At 48.1% G+C, this 24,796-nt stretch overlaps 1 protein-coding gene across 5 annotated transcripts in view; it reads right to left on the reverse strand.

The window, feature by feature from the left end:
- The window catches only part of LOC137911767 (calcium/calmodulin-dependent protein kinase type II delta chain), a 34,078-nt gene extending 9,650 nt beyond the window's left edge, over positions 1-24,428 (reverse strand). For 4 of the 5 annotated variants that reach the window (XM_068756151.1, XM_068756149.1, XM_068756148.1 and 1 more), the window contains exons 1-6: positions 24,361-24,422; positions 23,102-23,196; positions 5,342-5,401; positions 4,220-4,274; positions 3,944-4,009; positions 3,402-3,474 (exon numbers count right to left, since the gene is read on the reverse strand). In XM_068756151.1, coding sequence (XP_068612252.1) covers positions 3,402-3,474; positions 3,944-4,009; positions 4,220-4,274; positions 5,342-5,401; positions 23,102-23,196; positions 24,361-24,422 — 411 coding nt within the window. Of the gene's footprint in view, positions 1-3,401; positions 3,475-3,943; positions 4,010-4,219; positions 4,275-5,341; positions 5,402-23,101; positions 23,197-24,360 lie in introns of all 5 variants that reach the window. The other variant, XM_068756147.1, reaches the window with a different exon arrangement.
- Between the last annotated feature and the right edge of the window lie 368 nt (positions 24,429-24,796).

Raw genomic sequence — 24,796 nt, forward strand, 5'->3', positions numbered from 1 at the left:
GTCGGACGCCATTGACCGACGGGGAGATGTTGCATGCGATGAACTTCGTTTCATTTTCAGCTGTTCGAGGCCGAAATGAAAGACGCCGTCCCGCGTTCCTCGTCATCCATTTGCCCCCCCGCTCACTGAAACTACCCCTTCTCACCACTGGAGATGTGTTTTTTGTTTTTAAACCTGAGCTTTGAATGAACGGAAAGAAAGTCGGTTTTGCCAGACATGGACAGTCACCATGTTCAACACACCCTCAGCTTGACCAAATCGTTATCCAGCCGTTAAACAGGCGTTAACAAACAGGCGTTCTGGTTTCCCAAGATCCTCCATCATTCTCTCAGCGCGGCTCAGTCGGAGCGTTCTTACCGCTTGGATCTCCATAAAACTCTCATAAAAAGATGAATATGCATAATGAGCAGAATACAACGGTTTTCCAAATATGCAAACACAATCAAATCCACAGGGTGAAAAACACAACTGAATACCCAGGGAGCGTTTCACTAATGGCTACGCGTGGGACGCGGCCGAGCTGAAAGACGAGCCTCATTATTTATGCAGTCATTTGGTAAATTCAGATTCAAACTGCATGAAGGGCTTCATATCAGACTGATCGGAGCGCCTGAGCGCTCTAATAGCTGTAATTGGATTTTAACAACAGTTAAATGTGCCGCCTTCCAGCCCAGGCTGGAGCCTCGGCTTTCCAACAAATGCACTTACTGTCAAAATGTCGGCGGGCCAGAGCAGTCGGCCCCGTTCACGACTTGATCCAGGTCAATTAATTACATTGTTTATATTTGATTTATTAATAAATAAACTTAAAACTCTCTTTGCGCTAAACCCTGGCTTTTATTTGATATTAGGGGTCGAGGGCAACTTAAAAGGGGTTTTGCCAGCAGAACGTTTTAGATTCATGGAGATATGGTCCGACGCCGCTGCAACACGTAAACTAAGGCGTTACCAAGGAGACGTGTTGGGACTTAGACCTGCCGAACGTCAGTGATGATAGACGAGGCGCTCATCTGTTATGCTGGTTGCTCCTCAGTCAACAATGTTGGATTATTCCGAAATTAATTCAGCCGTCATCGACAAATGGCCACGTCGACCAAATATTCTGAACCACAAGCAACATCAGGATGAGAAAAGTCGTAGATTTGTGCGTCGCTGCTTCTCATCCATAAGTCTAAGTGAAACCATCGCCGTATTTCCTGTATTCAGAGATCGATATCGGCCATTCTGGATGAGGAGACGTTGCCAAACAGGAAAAACGAGCATAACGAGCGACAACTCAACGGGATGACGGGGTTAAATTTCACTGAACACGCGGGCGCTACCAAGAATAAACAGGAGCTGGACGTTCTGATACACCGTTTACGCTCTTGATCGGTAGATTCAATCTGGCGTGCGCCGACACTTTCGCAGCAGCGTTCAAGGATATTTCCCCAGACCCTGAAACTACTAAAAAAAAGTTCAGAGTGGCAGGAATAAGACAATAAACATGATCAAGAATATTGGTTCTTGATCATGCATTCCATCACCGAGAAGTGGAGGAAATACAGAAAACGCTTTTCTATCGCAAAATACTCCGAATGGCTAAAACAATCCTTGATTAGTGGTGAACCGCTCTGGCCACGCCCACCTCATGGTCAACAAGTTAGAGATGGTCGATCTGGCTGATGAAGAAGGAAACAGAAACTTGAAGTGTTTCTCTGAACAAAAAGCTCGTTTCCTCAGGTCTTCAACGGCCGATAACTCCAGAGAGAGAAATGCGAGGAACACGAAAGAGACTTTACTTGAGTTGGGTCGGTGTTTACAGTCAGAGTACACAATACTCTGTGTTGAAAAATAGGACAAAACGAGCAACAACCAAAGAAAGACTGATGAGGAAGTTCATTTGAGGCTGTTCAATTACGACACTGGCGAAGACGAAAAAAATATTGCATTTAAAGTTTCAGTGCAAATGTTTCACGTTACAATGTGGACACCTGTTGACCAAATATCTCCAACCGTTTCCTTTTTAAGTGTAGTTTGAGTGGCTTATACTCAGGTGCGTCCAGACATGACGGTACTCCAACATCTTCTGTTGGAGTACTAGGGGAGTACCGGTACACGGAAATGCAACTTCGTTTCGGTTAATGTTTGGTACCAGAACGGCAGAAAGAAATTGCTTCAAGTGCTTTTATTTTTAAATGCAAACAATAGAACTTGTATAAATAAATATTTCAAATAAATTAGACTGAGACTTTAAAACTATTTTGTTTTTAAACATCTTAATAAAATTGTAAATTAAAGTGTCCATTACAGTTAAAACTGTAAACTTTGAACACTTAGCAGCAACAGTCTGAATCTGACTGAAATGAAATGCAACTATTCAAGCTAAGTGGATTTTGGCACAACAAAGGCTCGAGGACAACTTGCAATAAATCCATCCAACTCTTTACACAAACTACATTTTCACACGTCTCCTGTAAAGACAGGGGACAGAGACTGTGTGTGTGTGTGTGCACGTGCACCAAAAATCATTAGCCTGCCAAATCAAACCACAAGATGAATAAAGCAAAACACTCTTTTCTGTGTTCCTCCGCTCCACAGCTCGCTAACTTGTTTCGTCTTTGTGGGTCTGCAGCGAGGCGCCACAGCTGCCCGGCAACAGCCAATCAGAGTGCAGAGAGGGCAGTTGGCAAATGCAAAGTCCAAGCCCATTATTTCTGGGTATGAACCAAACCTCCGGCAGACCTGGCTCATTTCTTTGGCAAATTTAGAGCGTTGGGCACAGACAGCGGAGGGAAAAAGCAGCAGCACACTTTGGACGAGTGTTTGTTTATGTCCAAAACCCAATGAGGGGACATTTAAATTAAATGTACTCGAAACGTATTTACGCTATTTCGCGCATCACTTTTCACGGATTCACTGTATCGTTGATTTTCTTGCTGAATATTTGCATTTATTTATCGCTGATTTTTCACTATTTTGCGGGATGTATGCATTTTTACAATTTCCATTATCTTCATTATTTAAAGATAGAACAGTAAAAATGCTCCACAAAAATGAGATAAAACTCATGTTTGCCCTCGTTATTACAGGCGTAAAATGCGTAGTAGAAACAGGAAGAAGGTAATTGTATTCCACCATTGTCCTAAATATATATTTGATTGCTAAACCTTTTATTCTTTCTACTGAACGTAATATTCATGTGGGGTCAGTGACGACTGAGGGTGGGGGGGCAGTTGGAACACCTTCATTAGAGGAAGGGTGAAGAGGATTTGTTCTTTGTTTTTAATAAGAAGCAGGAAAATGTAAAATCAAAGAGAGGATGCGACATGGCGAAGGACCGGCTCGGATACGTTGAGGCATGAGTCCATAGGGTGAAGAAGAGGTTGTAATTCTGTGGTCGTCATGGCGACGCCACTTACCTTGAGGTCGCGGTGGACCACGCCCATCTGGTGGCAGTGCAGCACGGCCTCGAGGATCTGCTGAATGCAATGGCTGCATGCAAACACCAGGGGGCAATGTGTTAGTGCCGTGCTACCACACAGGGCAGCCGTCAGGTAGCCGTCAGGTAGCCGTAAGCAATCTGCTGCTCCTCCGTGTCAGAGAACAAGCCGACGATAACACAGAAAGGCCACTCAATAAAACCCACTGCAAAAGAGCGTCCAGCGCCTTAAAGGAACAGTTCACCCGAAAGTGAACATTCGCTCATCATCTACCCTACCCAACCCCCCCCCCCCCCCCCCCGATTCCGATGGAGGTACGTTTGGAAAGTAGATTCACAATCGGAGGACGAAAGGAAATACAAAGAATGAAAGGCCCCTCCAGATGCACACAGCTGCCTCCGGTGGGATGTCTGTGTGTACAGACTGACTATTACACACACACACCCCCCCCCCCCCCCCCAAACTAGTGAATGGATTCAGAGCAGATTGATTCAGCGCGTCTATGAACAGCTCCGTCTGACCTGGCATCGGCTTCGCTGTAGTATTCTCTGGCGACGATGTCTTCAAACAGCTCGCCGCCGGTGACCCTGAAGGGAAGACAAGAGACGGGACAGACGAGACAGTCCTGAGACGAGAAAGGGGAAAGGCTCATTCTGGAGGGGGGGGGGGGGGGGGGTATTTTCTCGGCTCGGCTTCGCTCCGGCACGCTTTGTGTCAGAAACAAAGCATCATTTTGCTTTGTTTATTTTAATCAATGTCAGTGTGCGTGTCGCTGTGCATGTTTATCCTGTACTTACAAGTCAAAGACCAGATAGTGGAATCCTTCCTCCGATATGCTGTCATGGAGCCGCACTGTGGGGGGGGGGGGGGGGGGAAATCAAACTTAGTCAATGATGACGTATCAGACAACCTGCTGCGATGAAAACCAGCGAGCCGCTTCCAGACATCACAAGTTCTCAGTCGGGCCCTTCTCTGATGCACAGCCAATCACAGCGAGGCACAGAACCACTTTCTGTACTCTTATTTTTCCATCTGTATTCTTTAGTTCAGCCCTTAGAAGACCAGCATTGATTTAAAAAAAGGGGGGTTAATGTAATTTGATCCTGATCAATCAGGATCAAATTACATTACTTGGTTTTTTTTACATTACATGTTTTTTTTATGTATTATAGAAGTATCGGACCAGGACTCGGTATCAGTATAAAATCTAACGACTCGGACTCTGATGGGGACATCCCTAGTTTTTATGCTTTTTTTTCAAATATGTTTAATAGAGATGTTTCAGGAGATGCAGTTTGTCCCTCGCTATAACGCGGTTCACCTTTCGCTGTTTCACGGAATTTTTTCAGTGCAATTTGGCTTTTTTTCTTTTATTTTTTTTTAAAGTGTTCAATCAGGAGAGAGTGGACCTTTTGACAGGCAAGATTAATAGTTGACAATTAATATATTATGAATGAAACACAAAACAACACAGGCGTAATAAATTCAACAGCGACGCGTCTTTAGCTATATGGGGCTAAAATAATTTTATAAAAAAGGCAACAGGGATAAAATTAGAGATTAAAAAAAGGACTAATTGATTAATACGACACCCCTAGTAATTCTAGTATTGTGGCCTAATGGCTGCAGAAACAGAAACAAGACGTCCTCTGAAAAGCTGGAGTTCCATTCCATCTTAACTGGACTCGGCTCAACGCAACACAACGGCTTCATGTGCTCGCGCTGCAAAATGCTGTCCTTGATTGTCCAGCTGGGGGGGGCAGTTTAGTGACGCAGACACAAGTGAGTTACTTCAGGATGCACCTCGTCTAAAGCCGATTGGAATGCAGCCTCAGGGTTCAGATTCGGGCTCATCGCCCCCCAACCCCTCAAGAAACTACAACCTCAACGGACGATCTGATACGTTATTATTAGCTCACCAATATTAGGATGTTTGAGCAGACGGCATATCCTGGCCTCCCGCTCCAGCTTCTGGTGATCTGTGGAGACAAACAACACATCCGTCACGTGTCCGCTGGGTCCTCCTCTTCAAACCGCCACGGCCTCCTGCCTGCTGGGAACGCGGGAGCGTGAAGGAAGCTCCGGAGAACACGCCTGAGAATGCGACCGGACTGAAGCGTTTCGCCGCCACTGCTTCTTTGGGGGCGACTGAGTCAGGCCGTCCTCGTCCTCGTCTCCTCCGACACCACAGAAAGCCTCAACGCCTGTGAGTGAATTTAACATTTACGTAGTGATTTAGAGGAGGAACCAGAATATCCTGCAGCAACAACTGAAACATTGAGGCAGAGCAGAAGCATCCTCTGAAACACCCGATGGAGGTCAGGAGTTGTTGATCCCGTTTCAAAGTGACGCCTGCATTCGGGCAAACCTTCCTCACATGAGGGGGGCGTACGTACACTTAGCATTTCAGCTAACAGAGGCAAGTGACGATTGGAGGCTAAGCCAGCTACTTACTGTACCTGCACCCGATTATAAGCCACACCCACTACATTTAACTCGCATCTTCCTCTCCATTTATTTGGTGATTAGCTTCGGTTCTCTTGGTTCTTTACCCTGACGAGCACTTGAAGAAAAAGCGGACTATTTTCAGTACTTAATTGCTTTGATTTTTATCAGCTTCAGAATTAAATTCAGTCTAAATTCTACCTACCATGTGATGACACCCTCTCCAATCACATGTCAGTTTACAAATCACTAATCCTCATCAGACCAATGGGATGTGCTTAAATCCTCGTGCGTGTGGACTCCCGTCCTGTCCCTCCATTGGGTTGCAAACCGAGAATCTGTGACGCAACGGGATTGACCTCTCGCACGTCCATCCATGTTCTGTCTGCTGAACGTGTGTAACCTTGGTAACATCTTTTTACAGACTCATTTTTTGATTCTTAGGTGCGGCCGCAGCGACAGGGCGCCATCGTTTTGGCCACGTGTCTATCTCAACACTTCATGCACATCTCGTTCGCATGCGTGTGCGTGCGTGTGCGTGCGTGTGCGTGCGTGCAGGCATGGACGACGCCACATTCCTTATTTCAATAAGAGAAACTCTGACCCATCTTGACCACATTGTGCACAAGCCTTTGTAACTGAAGTCCTCAAACATCAGGCTTTCAGGATTGACCACATTTGATTCCTGATGAAGTCGTCCCCAAAGGGGGGTTCGATTCCCTCTGGCGCCGGCCCGTTTCAAAGCCCAGATCAGAACCAGGAGGCAGCTATTTTCAACTGAGCCGACTGAAATGCCTGCAAATCAAATAATACCCACGCACCCACACATCCTGGACCGAATTCACCTTCAAACGACTTCCTTAAAGCTACACGAGGACGAAGGTCATTCCTCACCAAGGTCACCTGCTGCCGGCGAGGAGCTGCACCGTGCGCTACGAGACAGAACGGCAAGCAGAGGGTTAGAGGACACCCCTCTCACATCACAACACAAACGGCGACGCCTTCCTTTCTTCAGTCCCCGGTAACGTCTCCAGTCGCATTTCCCGTCTCGCTCTTAAAGTGCAGAGTAAATGTTGCTCTGTCTGGCAGCAGCGTTACTTTGCTTCATAAATACACGTTGTGTTGCTGGAAGTTATCCGAGTCCAATCACAGCACATAATCAGGCGATTCCCAAAATGACTGACACTAACACGGACAAAGTTTCTTTAATCCGAGAGTTTGGATTAAAATTACGATCGGATGCACTGTGATCATGGACCCTAAAAATATTGACCCGATTAGGACTTGTGTGCTCATGCATCACACTTTCGATCGGAAGAAATAATTTTGACATGTGCAATTTCTAATGTGTGTTGTGGTGAAAACATGAAAGTCTGGTTGAAAATGACCAGACTTACACACAATAATGTGTGTATTCCTGCTCAGAAGACCCAAAACACTGTTTGGCATCAGAGGAAGATACTTTCTACAAATGTTGGCGCTTAAAGGCTGAAGATGGTTGAGAAGAAACGACCCTCAAAGCTTCCACAACTCGACAATACCTGATATATATTCAACGGGAGAAACCATTTTAACAGCAGCAGTGTTGTCCATGAAAAACGCACCGAATCGAAAACATCCGGCTTTCAAATGACCAGAAACCCGTTGAAGCAATTTGGAAAATCCCCTTAAATTCCCATGGAAAGTTTCCATCTTTGAAAATGTCCAGAATTTTTCAACCCTGGTGGTGTGTAGCGTGGTGAGACCGCGGGATGCTGGCCCTGCCCGGACCTGGGGCGGAAACCGTTGTACGCCCGACTGGGCAACGCACTCGATTCGCTCGTTCGCTTTCCGCCAGGCGTGTGTCGTAACCGCACGCCGTCGCACAAATCGCAAGTCGACGAGTATCTGAATTTTATAAATGTATTAATATTTAGCATTTTGCAATTCCAAATCGATGAGATTCAGCAGCTCATATGGAAAGTTTGAAGGCCGGTTTAGGGCTGATTCAAATGAGCTCATTGTGTTGCCTCACCCAGGCGGGGGAGGGGGGGGTCTGTCTCAGGGGTCCATGCTGATGTTTGAGCTGACCCTCGTCATTAACCACCATAACCCTCCATGGCTTCATGGCCGTTGGAGCTGGAGTGGAACTGAAACCCGTTTTCACACCACATCCTGTCGCCACCGAGACGCTCTCAGACGGCCTTCAGTTGGTTTGTGCCAGGCGGCGGCCGCGGCGGCGTGAACGTCTTCACGCATCGAAAACACTTGAAGGTGCCTCCTTGTCTATCGTATTCTGCTCTCGTTTGAAAGCAATTTCCTTTTAGCTAAACTCAATACTTCGAGCCTTACGCCCCCCACCTCAGACTCGACATACCGAGATCACTAAACCCCGCCCAGGGCTGGTAAGTCGTCGCCCCCCCCCCCCCCCCCCCCACACACACACACACTCAGCACCTGCTCAGAGGTAGAACGGCTTTGTAACGGAAGGGCCTTTACAGCAGCAGTACAACACACACCTGTGTGTTTGAGGGATCTGCAGACATTCACTGAAGCATTTTTACAGATACCGTTAGAACTTATTGCAAATTTGCATGCTTGGTTTTTTTTTTTACTTTAAACTTCTACTTTCAGAAAGGAAGTTTTCACCTCAGTTCCAAGAGCTCCAGATGACAGAACTCTCTCTGGCCTACCTTCGGACCCCAGGGGCGAGCTTTGGATTCGGCCATTGCATTATCTCAGACATCAAGCCGCCAGTGGATGTCATCCATGTGGGCAAATGGAGAACCAGGAAAAGCAACGCACTGAGCATGAGATGCATTCCACGTGAACTTGTGAAACTGTTTTCCAAAGCTGCAGTAAGATTTCTCTGAGGGAGGGATGTTCATCAAGCATATTAGTTCTAGCCGTCCATCATTCACCTATCGATCCGTCCGTCCGTCCGTCTTCCACCGTAGCCGGGTCGCTGCGCCAACAGTCTCAGCTGGGATTTCCAGACTTCATTCTCCTCAGCCGCCTCATCCAGCTCTTCCGGGGGAATCCCGAGGCGTTCCCCGGCCAGCCCAGAGACATCGCCTCTCCAGCATGTCCTAGGTCGTCCCGGAGGCTTCCTCCCGACGCGCCGTGCCTTCGCCAGGAAGGGAAACAGGAAGGCGTCGTGTTTCTGGGAACACTGCCCCAGGAAGGCGTCCAGGAGGTTTAGGGATATCAGGCATCGATATCAGATATCGAGTAGATGCATGAGAAGCTGGAACAAACGCGCTCCCGACAGACTGCATGCTTGGCCCCTCAATCGCTGCTCGACGTCCCGATATCGAAAGTTCAGAGGGCATAGAGCCTCCTCTGTCGCCGTACCAAAACTCTGCTGCTGGTTCTGGAAGCTATTAGAGTTCTTCATAGTCTTCTCGTCTTTGAAGACGGTGAGTCAAGTCGTCTAATGGCAACTCATTTCCAGCAGTCTAAAAACAACCTCATGAAACTGTTATAGCCGATATCACAATGACAGAAGATTCTATTTTTAACTCCTCTCATTTTGACCCTGAAGGCTTTAAAGCATTCAAACTGCAGCTCATACAGCCTTTGCCATAGTAAAGTTCATGGGCTGCAGAACCAATCCACTCACAGCCTTTTGTGGTTTTATGGTGATGAAAGCAGAGCTCAGAAACGGCCTCCTCTTCCTCCTCGGGCTGAGTGCCCACTGAAAATGACCGACCTTCCTCTGATGTACGGCTATGAAAGGCAACGAGCCACAGCGGCGTCATAAAACAAGGTGGGGATCCAAAAGATTCGCCCCGACACGAGAGAGTTCACCTCAGCAGCCAAGCAGTGCAACAGCGTGGCGGCTTTACATGAGAAATCAGTTCTCATGAGTCGTCTTACAGCACAAACCCATCCAGTCCCCCAACCCACAATGACAGGCAGCACGTCGATCCGGTTCACGTCTCATTGGCTGGATGCAACCACAGGATTTCATCTCTGCTTCTTGTGGACGACGTTGTCCTGTTGGCATCTTCGAGCCTGGACCTTCAGCGTGCACTGGGGTGGTTTCCGGTTTGCAACCGGAAAAATGTGGTTTGCCGTCTCCAGGTCGGTGGGGAGTCTTTGCCCCAAGTGGAGGAGTTGATCTCGAGTGAGGGAAGGACAGAGTGGGAGACTGACAGACGGATCGGTGCAGGTCAGCCGGTCGACACTATACTTGAACTCCTCCACTTGGGGCCAAGACTCCCCACCGAAGGAGCTGGTGGAGTCATGCCCCCCTGGACGTACCCATGGGAGGTGTTCCAGACATACTCCACTGGGAGGAGGCCTCGGGGAAGAGAACGGTGTCTCTGGGCTGGCCTGGGAACGCCTCAGGATTCCCCCTGGCTGGGGGAGCTGGCCGGGGAGAGGGAAGTCTGGGAATTCCTGCTGAGACTGTTGCCTCCGCAAACCCGGCCCCCCAGATAAGCGGTGGAAGATGGGATGGAATGGCTACAAGTCTATTTCTACAGGTTCCTGCTAGTTCGTCATTGGACTCACCTACCAATCAATGGATGTGCAAACTAGTCCATCTGATTTTATTCAGAACAACTCCCGATCCTGGTAGAGATAAGTGTGAAGTTCACCGGAGCAAGAGTCGGCCAGATATGCTGCAGAAAAGACACCTGCCGCTCAGACTCCTCGTTTCCATAGAAACACAGAAATAGATATGTAGGAGGCTCAAAATCTCCAAAGGCACAACTCTTCGTGGTTAACTCATCGAGTGCCAGCCGGTTTCAGAGCAGCCTTTCCCTCAGTGCCAGTCTTTGGCGCATTTTGAACAAAATGTAAAAAAACAACACAGAATATTGTGTTTTAGGACACTGAAGCTACCAAAAGGAAGAGTAGAGTCTCTCCCTTCATCAGGGAAAAAAAAAAGTTTGTTTCTACCTTTTTCTGGTCTTTAGTTATCGACAGGAAGTTTTTTGGGTCACACTAGAATATCTTGAAAGCTGCACCAAAGGCTTTGACAGCAGGGTGAAGGAAAAAAATCCTGATGCTTCAATTTTACACCTGTATGTAGAAGTACTCTAGTGTAGAAGTATAATGTTCACAAGAGCGCTCCACTCATATTCCTATATATCCTAGTGGTGTGAGACTTTGATTTCTTTTTTTGTTTTACATCTTTGTCACACTTAAATGTTTCAGATCAAACTAATTTATATATTAGTGACAACACAAGTAAACACAAAATATAGCTTTTAAATGAAGGTTATTATATAGGAAAACAAAGTGTGTTCTGTAGGGTTTTACCAAACCCTCTTCCGGTTCTTTGTTCTCCCTCGTGGGCGCGTAGTAAATGAGGAGGACGTAGGTAAAGATTAAAATATTTATATAACAAACAGATCAGTACAAATTGGTTTAGATTATCAGCGCTGAGGTTCGATCATGTTCCTTGTGTGCGTCTCAAGTCCGAACAAAGGGCCGCCCTCTGTTTCCGTGTGTACATATCCATGGGCCCATCCCCTGAGCGGGTGGGGCCCGCCCCAGCCAATCTTACCCCCTGTTATTCAGCGTCATTATGTGTCGTCACCAATGAGACGTTCAAGTGTTATCAGTGATAATAATACTGTTGTGATGTCGGCGTGGAATCACGTCGTGGAATCCCATCTAATACGGGAATTCCCTACAGTTCCTATAATTTGCAGTTCCAGAGTTATTGGCAGGTAAACAAATGTGGGTTGTCAGACAGCAACAGTTTGCAAAGTAGAATGTAAATCAGTTCAGTTGTTGCTCCCGACTTCATGATTGGAACGCAGCCACGCCTCAAAGCCTCTCCTGGCCGGCCAATGAAGGAAACTGGGGTCAAAGGTGCATCAGATCTCAAAGACTTTCCCTCCATCGGTTTCTTTGCTGCAGCGTTTACCATTTTCCACTAAATTGGAAAACACCGAAATCCCATCCGGGCCGCCGGCCAAGCAGACATGCTGCAGCCAGAGTTGGTGACCGAGCTCCGGAAAATGTTCTGCGAGCAAACCAAGGATCGGAGACCGCTGGGTCAGACTTTCCAGAGTGATGAAATGGAAAACCATGACGAAATATCTGAGAATGGTTTAAATAAAGTTTTTAAAAAAATTATAAATAGGGTGTTGAGAGAAAAGGGAATAGGCAAAGACAGAAAAGAGGAACAAATTAGACAAAATCAATTTAAAAAGATGTAAGTATAAGCAGCAAAATGACTGAGGTGTTAACCAGGAAGCTCTGGAAGCATCCATCTGTTATATATCCTATATTTATATAGAATGACAGGTGCTCAGCAGCAGCATCACAAACACCCCCACGCCGCCTGTAGAGCGGCGCTGGTCGCTACTGGGAATGGTGGTGCTATTTCTGCACCGGGCTCTAAAGAGTTCAGAACGTTTAAACGTTATAATAAAACATAAATCATTTAGCACCTCATATCAGAAATGTGTCCATCACGCAACGTTGGAATGTCAACACAACACAAATGAGGCTTCGTGATCCTTGTGGAACCGGACCGGCTCAACGGGTTCCCCTTGTGCAGTGAACATTCAGCCCGCACTCCCTTAACGGATCCCATCGAGTCTGATCGTCGAACTTTATTAAAGATAGTTTCAGAGTCAACACAACGGTTTGCAAATGAATAGATTCAAGGCGGGTCTCAGGAGCGCAGAAGGCCAATCAGAACCGGAGTCAGCCGAAATGGCCAAGGGTGTGAATGCAAACAATTCTCTCCGGCTTTTGCAGAGCACACAAGGTTTTCATTCACCCTCCATTATTGAGGGTGAATGTATGACTAGATGGGAACGAGCACGCCGGGTGAACGAACGAGCACGCCGGGTGAACGAACGCGCACGCCGGGTGAACGAACGAGCACGCCGGGTGAATGAACGTGCACGGCGGGTGAATGAACGCGCACGGCGGGTGAACGAACGAGCACGCCGGGTGAATGAACGCGCACGCCGGGCGAACGAACGAGCACGCCGGGTGAAGGACCCTGCGGTTTACGTGGCTCACTCAGGTCAACGCAGAGATTTATTGTAATGATTTAACTCCTTCACATCGGTCATGAGGGGAACGCCGTGACGACGCTTAGAAATCTAGCGCTCTATAAACAGGAAAAAAACACTTGAAAACCATTAGTAGATTTGAAATGTGATCCGAACACCTCGCGAAGGACGACAGCTCCTTCCTCTTTACTCGCAGCAGCCACAAGTCCAAATTGTCCCGGAAAGCTTTTTGGCAAATGCGTGAGGGAGAGAATCCAGACGCAGGAGAGGAGATGACATAATCCGGAGTGGGTGAGCCAGAAGCACCAGTCTGGGATTATCAACCCTGGATTACACCAGCAAGCAAACAAAAACACAAATCCATGAAATGCATGACTCGGTCCTGCTGTCGCCGTTTCTCCAACATCATGCGTGTAGAGGCGTTGAACGCCGTCGTTTCTAGGGATGCACCAATCGATCGGCCGGCCGATCGATTGGTGCATCCCGAGTCGTTTCCACTCATCAGCATCAGGTCACGCGTCGGGAGTCTTTGATTACATTGATACGAGTTCCAGTTCGATACGTGCAAATATGGGCAAGCACTTCCTGTCCAATGGCAGGAATCAGAGTGAACTAGACTCTTCATCTCCTAAAATGCATTTCAGACTTTCAGCAAATGAGAGCGCATCTTAGAGAGTTACCAGCTGAATTGTCCATCGCTCACACACAGAGACATAATGTTGAAGCTGAGAAATAAAGTATCGCCGATCACAGCGGCATCCAGAGATCCGGTAAATAGAAGCCCCGTGGATCAGCTCAGCCTCTCCTGTTGAGGCGTCGTTTAATCTCACCAGAGATTCTGGATTAAAAAGAGTCGAAATTGACACATTTATCACAAAAGCTTCTCGTCAACATGAGGAAATGCTTCTACCCTGCATCTTGAATCAAAACGCTGTTTCAGTGCTCTTTGAGATCCATGCTTCACACGTACAGGCGAGCGGCCCGTCTATCGCAGCGCCTTAGGAGGACTTTGGGTTGGGGGGGGGGGGGGGGGGGGTTGCAGTTATCAGCTCGGATAAGATCACTTTGCTGTGCACGCCTTTTTATTTGCAGATTCATTCCGTTTTCACCCAGGCTAGATGACGACAGGATGAAGGCATGGAATGAGAAGGATCCAAAGTATTCAGAGTGAGAGAAAAAAAACCTCCAAGGTGTGAACCCCCCCCCCACTGAGTGGCTCCAAACTGGCCCCGTTCCTTTTTTATTTATGTTGTTTTAAGAGTTCAGCAACGAAGCCAGGGAGTAGAACGCGATGAAAGGGGTCAGGCCGAAGGTCAAAGCGACCAAACCGGCACTCAGGCTGCAGAACTGACAGATGATCGGGATTAAATGCAAGCCGCCAGAGCAGTTAGAAGCTTTTCATTTATTCATGTTTGAACAGCAGGATCAAATAAGAATAGCCGGACCCCCCCCCCCCCCCACCCCCCCCACACACACACACACACACACACACACGGGGCATGTTACGGCCGTATTATTCAGCCTTGTGTGGGAGGAAACACATCATCACCCTTTAAATCAGTCAACACCTTGAGCCACAAGAAGTGATGGTGCAGGGGGGGGGGCTAAGTGACAGGTAGGATAAAAATACATTATGCGGTCAAATAATGGTTTTCATGCGAAAGATGTGAATTCTAACCAAAAATTAGCCCCTCCTTGCAAAAAAAAATCAGACCCCCCCCCCCCCCCAATGTTATGGCCAAAAGTTATTCTGGATCCGACCTGGATGAAATTCGGTGGTGAGATAGAGATGCCAAGTTGCCCACCAGTAGTCATTTTTCTTACAGCAAACGTCCAAAGCAAAGGCAGCCACCGAAGCATTTCCTCACGAAGAACAAGAAATCCTTCCAGGATGGAGAGATTGTAAAAGAAGCAGTCGCTGAAGCTTTGTTCCGAGACTTTAAGTACACTCTTCAATCAAAGCTCTCCAGAAGTACAGTTGCACGGCGCAGCAAAGCCATGGCCAAGGATTGGACCCAGCAACCCCCAGAAGTTGGCGTCAGAGCTGGAGATCATGTCACACACAGCAGGGTTGAACAAACGCTTTCAAGCCTTTGCTTTGCTCGAGCCGGGCGCTCCATTCATGTGCTACCGTTTTCAGGAAGTTGCCGAGGTCGATTCCCTCGTGGCACTACTTCACCTGAACTCTTCTGGTGTGGAGGCGGAGACTTTGACAGCACACGCCGTCATTCGGCTGAAGACCAGAGCTCATGGACAGTCCTGGGACTTAATCCCAGAGGGGCCGTACCCCAACACGAGGACACGCGCTTCCTTCCTTGACTGCATTATTCAGCTCTACATGTGTGAGTCAGCCTTTCCCCCTACGAAGATCATCAAGTCCAAGCACTGCTCCACCCCGAGTGACGGTCATCAGGAAGTCTGCTGGCCATCAGCCGCTGCTGTCCGGACGACGCTTTCCTGGCTAATCCCGCGCAATGCCAGTCGTCAGAGTAAGATAATGACACTGATAATGCAAATGCACAAAGTCGCATTGTCTTGTATATTCCATACATTTTAATTTAATTCTGCTTACGGATTCACGAATACATTTTGAAGAACTACTCAAGAACAAGAACCATAAGAGCAGAATGAGAATTGGAATCGCTAAAATAAAAAACTGAGCATCTTTGAGTAACATGAGAAGGATTGTGTTAAAAATATTCTCTCCTACCAAAGGAGTATTCTAATTTTACTACAAAGGAAGTGCAACAGGAAGTCATTCCACTATCGAACCCATCAGAAGTCACCCTGCCAGACATCTATTGAGCTTGCCGATATTTCCTTAATTCGGTAGGTTCAGCGTTTGCATAGTCGTCGTATAGAATATTCTGCTGGTCTTGGAATATCGGGCAAAATGACGACAACTGGGGCACTCCGCATGCAGCCGAGCTGAAAATGGCTGGCACTCAAAGAGTTAATGCTGCCACATCTACGTCTGCTGCTCGCGAGGTCATTGCTGCACCAGCAGATATTCCCTGACACACTGTAGTTTCCTTCCCGTAAAGTCAACCGATGGTGCGTTTGCATGTCATCTTCAGTTTTAGGGTCGAGCCTGTTTTTCTTGCTTTTCCATACGTCTGAGTTACGGCTCGAGACTTCTCCCTCATCCGAGCAGACAACGCTCCACGAAATCGGCGTATAAATAAACGTTTTTATTTGACACATCTTATACTCGTTTCAACAGATGACAAACCTTTTTAATCAGAGTTCTATTTCACTCTCTCCAGTTTTGGGTGTCCTTTCAGCCAATCACTTCTATTACGGGGAGCATCGCTCTAAGAGAACCTCAGTCCAGTTAAATTACATTTTTATCTGCTTCCAATTGGGCTTCAAGCTTTACCCCGCTTCAAAGTGCGAAGTCAGAAAAGCCAATAAAGAACCATCTTTCCGAGGAAAGTTCTGCTGTTGTTCTGGACTTGGCGACGTGTGTCGAGTTCAAAAGTGAAGAAACGGCTTTGAAACAGCCTGGAAGTATTTCTACTCTTTAGACCTTCTCGTCAGAGTGGCGTCGCCCGTTCTGGAAGTTTCAAGTGACCTAAAAAGCAGTTACACTTCAGGGCTTTTATTTTTACTGTGATCTTGACAAGACTAAAGAGGAGACAAGAAAAGTAGACAAGAGCAGCCAAGGGGAGGATGCAGCGCTCCAAACGACTCTGGAACGAGGGCCCCACCGGGGACCGTGGACCCCCACCGGGGATTCACAAGCAAATGTTACGTCGGAGAAAATCCGGTCGTTTTTCAAAATAAAACACATTTTAGACGCTAATAATCGATACAGCGGAAATTGTATAAATTAGTTATTTCCGTGCGGCGCGGTAACAAATGCCTCACAGGCCGGTACCAGGCCGCGGCCCGGCGGTTGGGGACCACTGCTCTAAGGTACTAAAAAGAAAGCAACCGTTTCAGTGATTCAAAACGATGATGATGATGATCATGGTGAAGTCGAGGAGCCTTTTTCATGAGGCGGAGGGAGCCTCAGAGCGGCAGACAAAGACGACCTGATTAAAGCCGCCTCCTCTGGGGAGGCTGCCCGATTTGGTTAAATGAGGATTTAGAGCGAGGCCCAGAGAGAATACTCCAGTTTCAACGAGCGAGAAGGCGGGGGCGCCTGATTCGCCGCCACAGACGGCAGACGGGGCGGGGGGGGCTCAGGCTTACCTGCAGCATCTATTATCAGTAATAATAAATATGGATAGCATTACAATCACTCAACTTTCTCAGGTGTGAAGACCTTTCCCCTCGTATCCAAGAAGCGTCTTCAGTTCGCAAACTTGTTGAACTCTTCCCAGCCTGAACAGGATAATACGCCGTTTACGGGTATAATCGGTAATCCCTGAAACGTAACACTTGGGCGGAAAGTGTCCCCATGGAGGTGGAAGCACGGCATCACAGAGGCTGGGGGGGTAATGTCCGTGTCGGACACTATTGCCTGAGGGGGAGGCACGCTAGCAGCTCGCAGGCGTGAACACATAGCAAAACTAGCCAATTTTCCCATATATTCGTACGGAAAAATTTGATTTTTGAACAGTACGTCTCAGTGCTGTGGAAATGAGTACGGGAAATCTGTAAATACAGGAAAATAAAAAATAAAGCAGCGATCCTGAAAATACCAGGCCAAAATGAAAATGATAAACGAAGCAGCGAAAGGAAATGTCAAATCTATTCGCAGTTAGACAAACTTCTCACTTTACGCTTCCATTGTGGTCGCAAACATTTCCGCCACTTTTCAAGTGGACACACGGCCAATCGCAGCCACCAGTTGATTTGTACGGTCTTAAAGGGTCCCCGAGTACGGCTGGCAGTGAAAAGAGGGGGGGGGGGGGGGGGGGTGGTCGACAGGTATGAAACGCATCCGTTCAGCCAATATGACAGATCTGCTTAACAACAACACTGAATGTGACAGAAATCTACCGGAGAGGACTGAAACAAAATAAAACCAAAGTGGTCACGATGTCTGGTTGTTCTCCAGGGTGACTCATAACAGCAAGGCCTGACGAGACGGGGGCCCTAAGACCTGACGAGACGGGGGGTACGAATCTCCCGGAGCGTTCGGCAGTCCCGCGGCCATTATTCCACCAGAAACAACGCTGCTAATCGCTACCGACGAGCCGCCTCCTGCGAGCTTCCATCGAGCGGTTGATGGCTCAGCACCCAACGATGCATTTAATTACCAAGCGCTCGACGCCCACCCTCTGCTGCCGGAAGACTGAGCATTAATAAAGAGCTCTAATATGATCCCATTGCAAAACAGAGCAGTTTCATGTTTTATACAGCAGAAGATGGATGGCAGCGCCCGCCACATTCCTCGTATTTATATTTGATGTGATGGATTTCCCACGCCTTTCCACCCCCCCCACCCCCCCAGTTGAACGTCATCCCCTCAGCCTGAAACAATTCGCTTGGAAATAACAGTAATCCTGTTGCCAGCCGACTGATGGGGAAATTAGGCAGGAATGAAGGTAGTTTCTGCCACAGAGCAGGAAGTCCTGAACTCAGTCGCTCGGATTTCGGCTTTTCACGCTCCCTTGTGTCACTCAAATGAGCTATTTTTAGCCCACCCCCAAGCAGCTGCGCTTCAGATGCAACGGAGTCTGGGGTGAATCCTCACAAATACACAAACTCTGTAACGCTCACGTGCTGCTCAACGCCACAGACGGCACGCTTTCGTTGGCCCAAAGTCAGAATCCGGATCAATGCAGACAGTCAGCTTCCCTGTTGGGTGAGTCAGTCATGGGGGGGGGGGTTGAACCAGAGTTCATGCTAACGTGAAAATAAAAAGAACTGCACAGACAAAGGAAAAACTGCATCCATTTTCTCAGAGAACAGCAAGAGGGGGAAGAAAAGGTGACTGACGACTGTCGTCAACTAAAAACTGGCATCAAAACATACAAACGGAGAATCAAACAGTCGGCGAGTGTCACACGGGCGTCTGCTCCAGCGCACCGGTACCCACCAATGTGTCCCCGATCATTTGTAGCAGCTGCAGCCAACGGTGTCACCGTATACCGTGCTGTAACGCGGTCCGAAAACAGAAACTAAATTTCCCTTAAGAAACGATGGAAGCGAGATTCATCCGTTCCCGCGCACCAGATAAACGCCCATTTATCGATACAGGGTGGGTGTCGAGTCATCGACAATCGGTTCCGAGGGTCCCGCCGTATGCCGACTCGGCCGTACGTCGCCCCATGTTAAATGACCGCAAATATATTATGTTGCGTCATGAAAATACCGGAGTAGAAAGAGAAAACGTGAACATTTCCTGTCGGTCGACGTCGTGGGTCGCACACTCGATTCGCTCACACGCTTTCCGGTACGCCTTAAAAACACGTCGTAAACAGACGAGTGCAGTCATATTAACATGCAACTACGTGTATTTAAACAGATGACACATAAAAGTGTAAATAGTACCAAAGACAAAAGCATAATAAAAGTTAATTTAACCCCGTTTTGGCTGTGGCGTGATGGCGAATGTGGAGGGAGGGGGCGGGCTCATTCCTTTTGAAGCGAGTCCTCCTCCATGAAATGACTGGGTAAACCGTCCTCCTGGGTTTTATCCCTTCTCTTTAGCTCAGTTTTCTCAACGAAAGTCTAAATCATTGATTTCTCCATCCCGTACTGCAGCGAGATCCCAGACACGGACGCCACTTTCACATTTGGAGATCATTTCCTCCTTCAATGTTCTCGCTACTTTGCCCTTTTTTTCTTCCAGTCGTATTACTGCTGCCTTTGTCTGGATCCGTGACTAAGAGCTAAAGAGAACAAAGGAACAAAAAAAAGACACGCACACGAAGCAAAGAGTCTGTACAGTCAGTGTCCTCTGGCAGGTCGGCTCAAACTGAACAGGGACAACAGGAAGCCTGTCCAACACGGATAACTATTTACCTCCTTTCTTTTGCAGTTCCGGTAAATATTTGATTCTACTTGATTGTCCAGCTGACGGGTAATTAGTATTTTAATTATCTATCCACATGCGCAGACAATTCCAACCCTCTATTGACACAATGGCTAAAAGCAGATCACCGTGGATACATATTGATTCTGTACATCAGGATAATTATATGGATCTACATGCACGACACAGACTAGATATAGATACCATGAATGCGAGGACTCGACACGCATTAACACGACAGCAAGAAAAAACATTGGGGGGGGGGCTTTTTGATCCAGTCCGCCAAACGTGTCCAAACAATACCATTAAATTACATTTTGTTAGAATTAAACTTCATTCATTTGACCTTTCCCCTGTAATGCTGCCTGTAAAAGGCCAAATCCTTTCATGTAATGGCTTTTACATGTCATTTATATTAGTTCACACAAACACTCCACCCATCTGTTCCTGGCCCCGCCCCTCTGGCAAATTTCAGAACCCATTGCGGCCCCATGAGTCAAAATGTTTACCCACCGCTGGTGTAGAATATTAACCACAATCAGTGAGTCTACGACAAGCGATCGGGGTCAGAGGACAGAATATTTAAATGGTGACGGAGGAACAAGGAGATTTTAACAGGAGGCTTCTTAGTCATACTTTACACACCAGCGGCTCGCTGGGTCAGCCAGGACCCGAGGGACGAACTATAAGCGTGGTACACAGTGCTGCTTCCCTTCATAGCGCACACACACACACACACACACACCCATAATCCATCTCTTTCATGTCTGGTCTTATCAGGGTTCCGCTTAAATGTCGCGTTGAGCCGCTGACATTAGCTGCTAAGCCAACTGCTGTCACGGCGCACACACCGACCAGCAGTGCTCCTCTGATGGAGCACCTCCTTTAGACACCGTTAGTGTGTGCGTTAGTGTGCGTGTGTGCACGTAGGGGTTTACGTCCTTGTTGGGGGGGGGGGGGGGGGCAGGCCTTCACCCGGGTACAGCTGAAATTAAACCGTCATCTCCAGCATGTTCAGGAGCAGTTTGCGTTTTTCGTGTGTGAACATTACTCGGACAGAACGTAAAAAAAACAACAACAAAAAAGGACTACCGGTAGTTAAGGTCCGTCGATGATCTCGTTCATCGTTAAGCTAAACGTGTCTAATCTGAGCAATTCACAGACACCGACGGCTTCATGCACGCAGACTGTAATATTCTCCAGCGCCTAAATTACCCCAGAGACTATATTTAGCTCTCCGTCTCTTTTGTTTCCATGGGAATGAAGAGTTCACCAAGAGAGGACGAGGCCTCCAGCGGTTTCCAGAAGGCTAGCTCGTGAACTGAAGCGAGCTTTTCCACAACCCGGTGGGTTTGTTCAGCGATCATTTCCACTCGGCCGATCCCAAGCATCAGCCGGTCTCAACAGCTGCCCCCCCCCCCCAACCAGGAAAGCCGGCGTCGTCAGACAGGCTTTCAGCTCGGTACATCTGGATAATGTTTGAGTCGCACGTTCTTCAGTTGTCCCAACTTGAGGACTTTTATTCTGAAGGGCAAAGTTTTTTAATCTTACCTGGTGCACGGCTTTTTGGATTCCGCTCGATTCTGAAGTTTATAATCCCGATTAAGATCGACAAGCAGCAGCGACTATTTCTTACATCGAGTTTGAACCATCTTTGTCAGATCCGACATGTTTTACTCCCTAAGGAGTCTCAGCAGTTCTACCCTCATCCCAAGTCCTGGCCTACCTTCACGTCGACGGCCCACTTCCTGATTCCCCAGAGGGGGAGGAGTCACATTCTTCATCACAGTACAATACACTGATGTGTAGCAAATACTCAGCGTACAAAGAAACAGTCTTCCACTACAAACGGCCACAAACTGTCAATTAGTGTTGAACAATTCTAATTCGGTGGGTGTGCGTGTGTGCGTATGTTCTAAAAAGCTTCCGCATGTGGCATTCAAATGTCCTGCTGTAGCGGCGTTACGTCAGCTCACTGCACCAGAACTTCCTTTGCCGTGGAGCCAAGCTTTCCAGTCCAGCGGGACGGACTTCCTGTTTAGGATTTCCCCATCGTGCCGAGGGGTTTCCCCTCCTTGAACGTGACCTTCCACTCAGCCTGCCCTCCTTCAGCGTTTTTCATGTTGGTCTCGCAGCACCCGACGTCGGTCCTTCTCATCCGGCGACACGTTCAGGTTTGAACGCTCTACAGCCTGAATTGTTGGGACATTCAGTTCACGAAGCTCTCAAGCACAAAGCAACTCAACGTTCTCCACTTCACCCCGCCCTTTGCATCGTCCTCATGTGTCTTCTCCTGGGTCGACCAAGGAGCCTTGTACACACACACGCCTCTGACGCCTCCATGACTTTGTCCGAGCGGCTCCTGGCTTCTTTTGCCAGGAGCCCCCCCCCCCCCCCACCTCTGGAGCTGACGTCCGGTTAGTTAGATGGTTTAAACACAGGATTTCTCCTCCAGCCTTACCGTTTGACCGACCCTGCCCCCCCCGACTGTCAACAAGTTGCACGTTAGCGTTTGACCCTTTATAGTAAATATGCGAGAATGAAAAGCTGCTAAAGGCAGAGGGACACGCCCACGCGCAGCCGACCTGCTGCTGAACACACGAACCCAGGCATGCGGGACGGGGAGTTTCACACCCACACATTTGGCTAAACGCCTATGGAGACCATCTTTGACTCTGCCCGTCATCGCCGCCGGACAGGTCATAACTGAAGCTAACAAAGGGAACCTGCGTCGGCTCTGGTCACCCCGAGTCCTGGAAATTAAAGTCCCGCTTGGAGTTGTGGGATTTTGCAAAGCTTAACAAGAAAATGAAAGCCAGAACGTGTACGTACAATGAAGTACTTCGGGATGAAAAGATATCACTGCTGCATCAAGTACTTTTCGGTTTGTACATTTAGCTTCCGTTGAGAGGACTTGTCACCATCGCCGTCCTTTTTCTACGTCCTCTGCATTTGCCCGTGTGGGAAACGTCAGTCCGTCGGGGCTTAACTAGGATCAGCCAGTGGAGCAATTTCCTGAAGGCAACAGGAGCCTCAAACATTAACCAGATAACCATCAGCCGTAGCCGGAGAGGACAAGTCTCAAAGGCTCTGCTGCTAAACCGAGAGAAGCTCCATCCGATGCGCTGCCTTCACCGACGTGTGAAAGGAGCATTCACTCGGGGAGTGACCGAAACGTCGCCACCTTCTGCCGGCGCAGACACGATTCAGGTGAAAGAAAAGCTTTTACCGTTTACACAAGAGAGGAAAATGGCCGGAGGGGGCGACGGCTAAAACAGGAATGGTTCCGATCCACGATACCGTCTCGGGGCTCGGGCTCATGTACCGGTACTCACCCCTGGCAGACAACTTCTTGGTATTGATTATTTTGGCGGCGTATTCCTGGCCTGTGGAAATCTTCATGCACCGTCTCACCACAGAGAAAGCCCCCCTGCAAGAGAGGAGGAGATCTAACAAACAACCAACAACGTTAAAACGTCAAGACCGTTTAATTTACCGTTTGAAAACATTTTGACGCACGCTCGTTTTATCGCCAACGGTTGTTTGATAATGCCGTACTTTATACACAAAGTATTCTTGTATAATTATAAATTCATCTTTCGTACAGTGTGAGGCTTAACTCGGGTATTTTATTTGCGTTGAATGCTCGTGTGGCATTAAAGTGCAATCGTAACGCTAATGAGTGCGCAGTCTTAAATAAATGTTGTTACAAGCATTAACATTCGTTTGTTTTATACCTCTTAAAAATATTCTGAAGCACTTTAATGTATTTTTGACCCGATTACTCAAATTAATTCATCGATAAATTAATCGATTACTTAAATACTCGACGGCAGATGAAGTCACTGTAAATTATTGTTGTATCTATAGTTCCTTTAGATCATATTTCCTTTAACACAAACAATAACCCTTCAGATGAATCACCGTAAATCCCAAACCCATTTTTAGCAGCATTGCTGCCGACAGAGTGATCAATAACCGACAAAACCGGAGCCACGCCTCCTAAAACGTCACGTTTATTTCGCTGAATGTAACTATATAATGTAACCGAAGGTTTTTGTGTTTTTAAAATTAACGTGATATTTGAACAATCACGAGAAATCACCGGCAAAGGTGAAACATGATGATGCCTTCACGGACCCCCGGACGGGCGTCGGTTCTCCACTGCGGCGCTGATGACGCCGAATTCCAGCCACGTTTTCTGCTTGTTGTTACACGTCCGGCCCGCAGAATGAGGCGCTCGGTCCCTGAACGTCTCACCATTACGCCCGCTTTTCATCCGGCGCGCATTGAACGGAACGCGCGCACACCTGGACCAACTTTCAGTCCGGATTTTATTCCTCTAAAACGAGATGCGAGTGATGAAAGTCGGCGACGAGCGTCAAAGGAAACCGCCGCAGACGGCGTTGGTCTCATGTGGAGCTTTTCGCGCGTAATTCGACGCAGTTGTGAAGGAGTTTCGGTGCCGTCCTGCCCGCGCGCGCGCGCGCCACCGGAACGGCTCGGGGCACGGACAGGTGGACAGGTGCGCGTCTCCCGGAGCACCGGCGATCAGAGTCAGCTTCCCGTTAACCGGTCGTACCGGAGAACTTACTTCCCCAGCTCCTCGTACAGCTGGTACTCGTCGGTGAACCTGGTGCAGGTCGTGGAAGCCATGTCAAGGTGAGCAGAGACCAACTCAGGTAAGCGCGGCTCCGCCCGGAATCCTCCCCGCTCTGCGGCGCCTTCCGGCGGGCAAAGTAAAAGCGCGGCGGGCTGGAAGGGGCAGCGGGTGAGAGCCCGGCGAGGTCGCGTCGACAGACCGCAGCGGCTCCTGGAACTCACGGGGACGTCGCAACCTGCGGCTGCTGGATGAGTTAAAAGCAATCAAGGCGGACTTCAAACAAGTGACTCATCCGGTGTCGGATTTCAAAATAAAAGTCTAAAACTCCTTCAAGCGCGGACGCGTTGATTTTTCCGTGTTGTTTTTGCAGATAGTTTAAATCCAAATGAAAATATTTTGTCGTCGACGGGATGATTGCAGCCGCTTT

This window comes from Brachionichthys hirsutus, chromosome 23, assembly GCF_040956055.1.
Source record: "Brachionichthys hirsutus isolate HB-005 chromosome 23, CSIRO-AGI_Bhir_v1, whole genome shotgun sequence".
NCBI classification, from domain to species: Eukaryota; Metazoa; Chordata; class Actinopteri; order Lophiiformes; family Brachionichthyidae; genus Brachionichthys; species Brachionichthys hirsutus.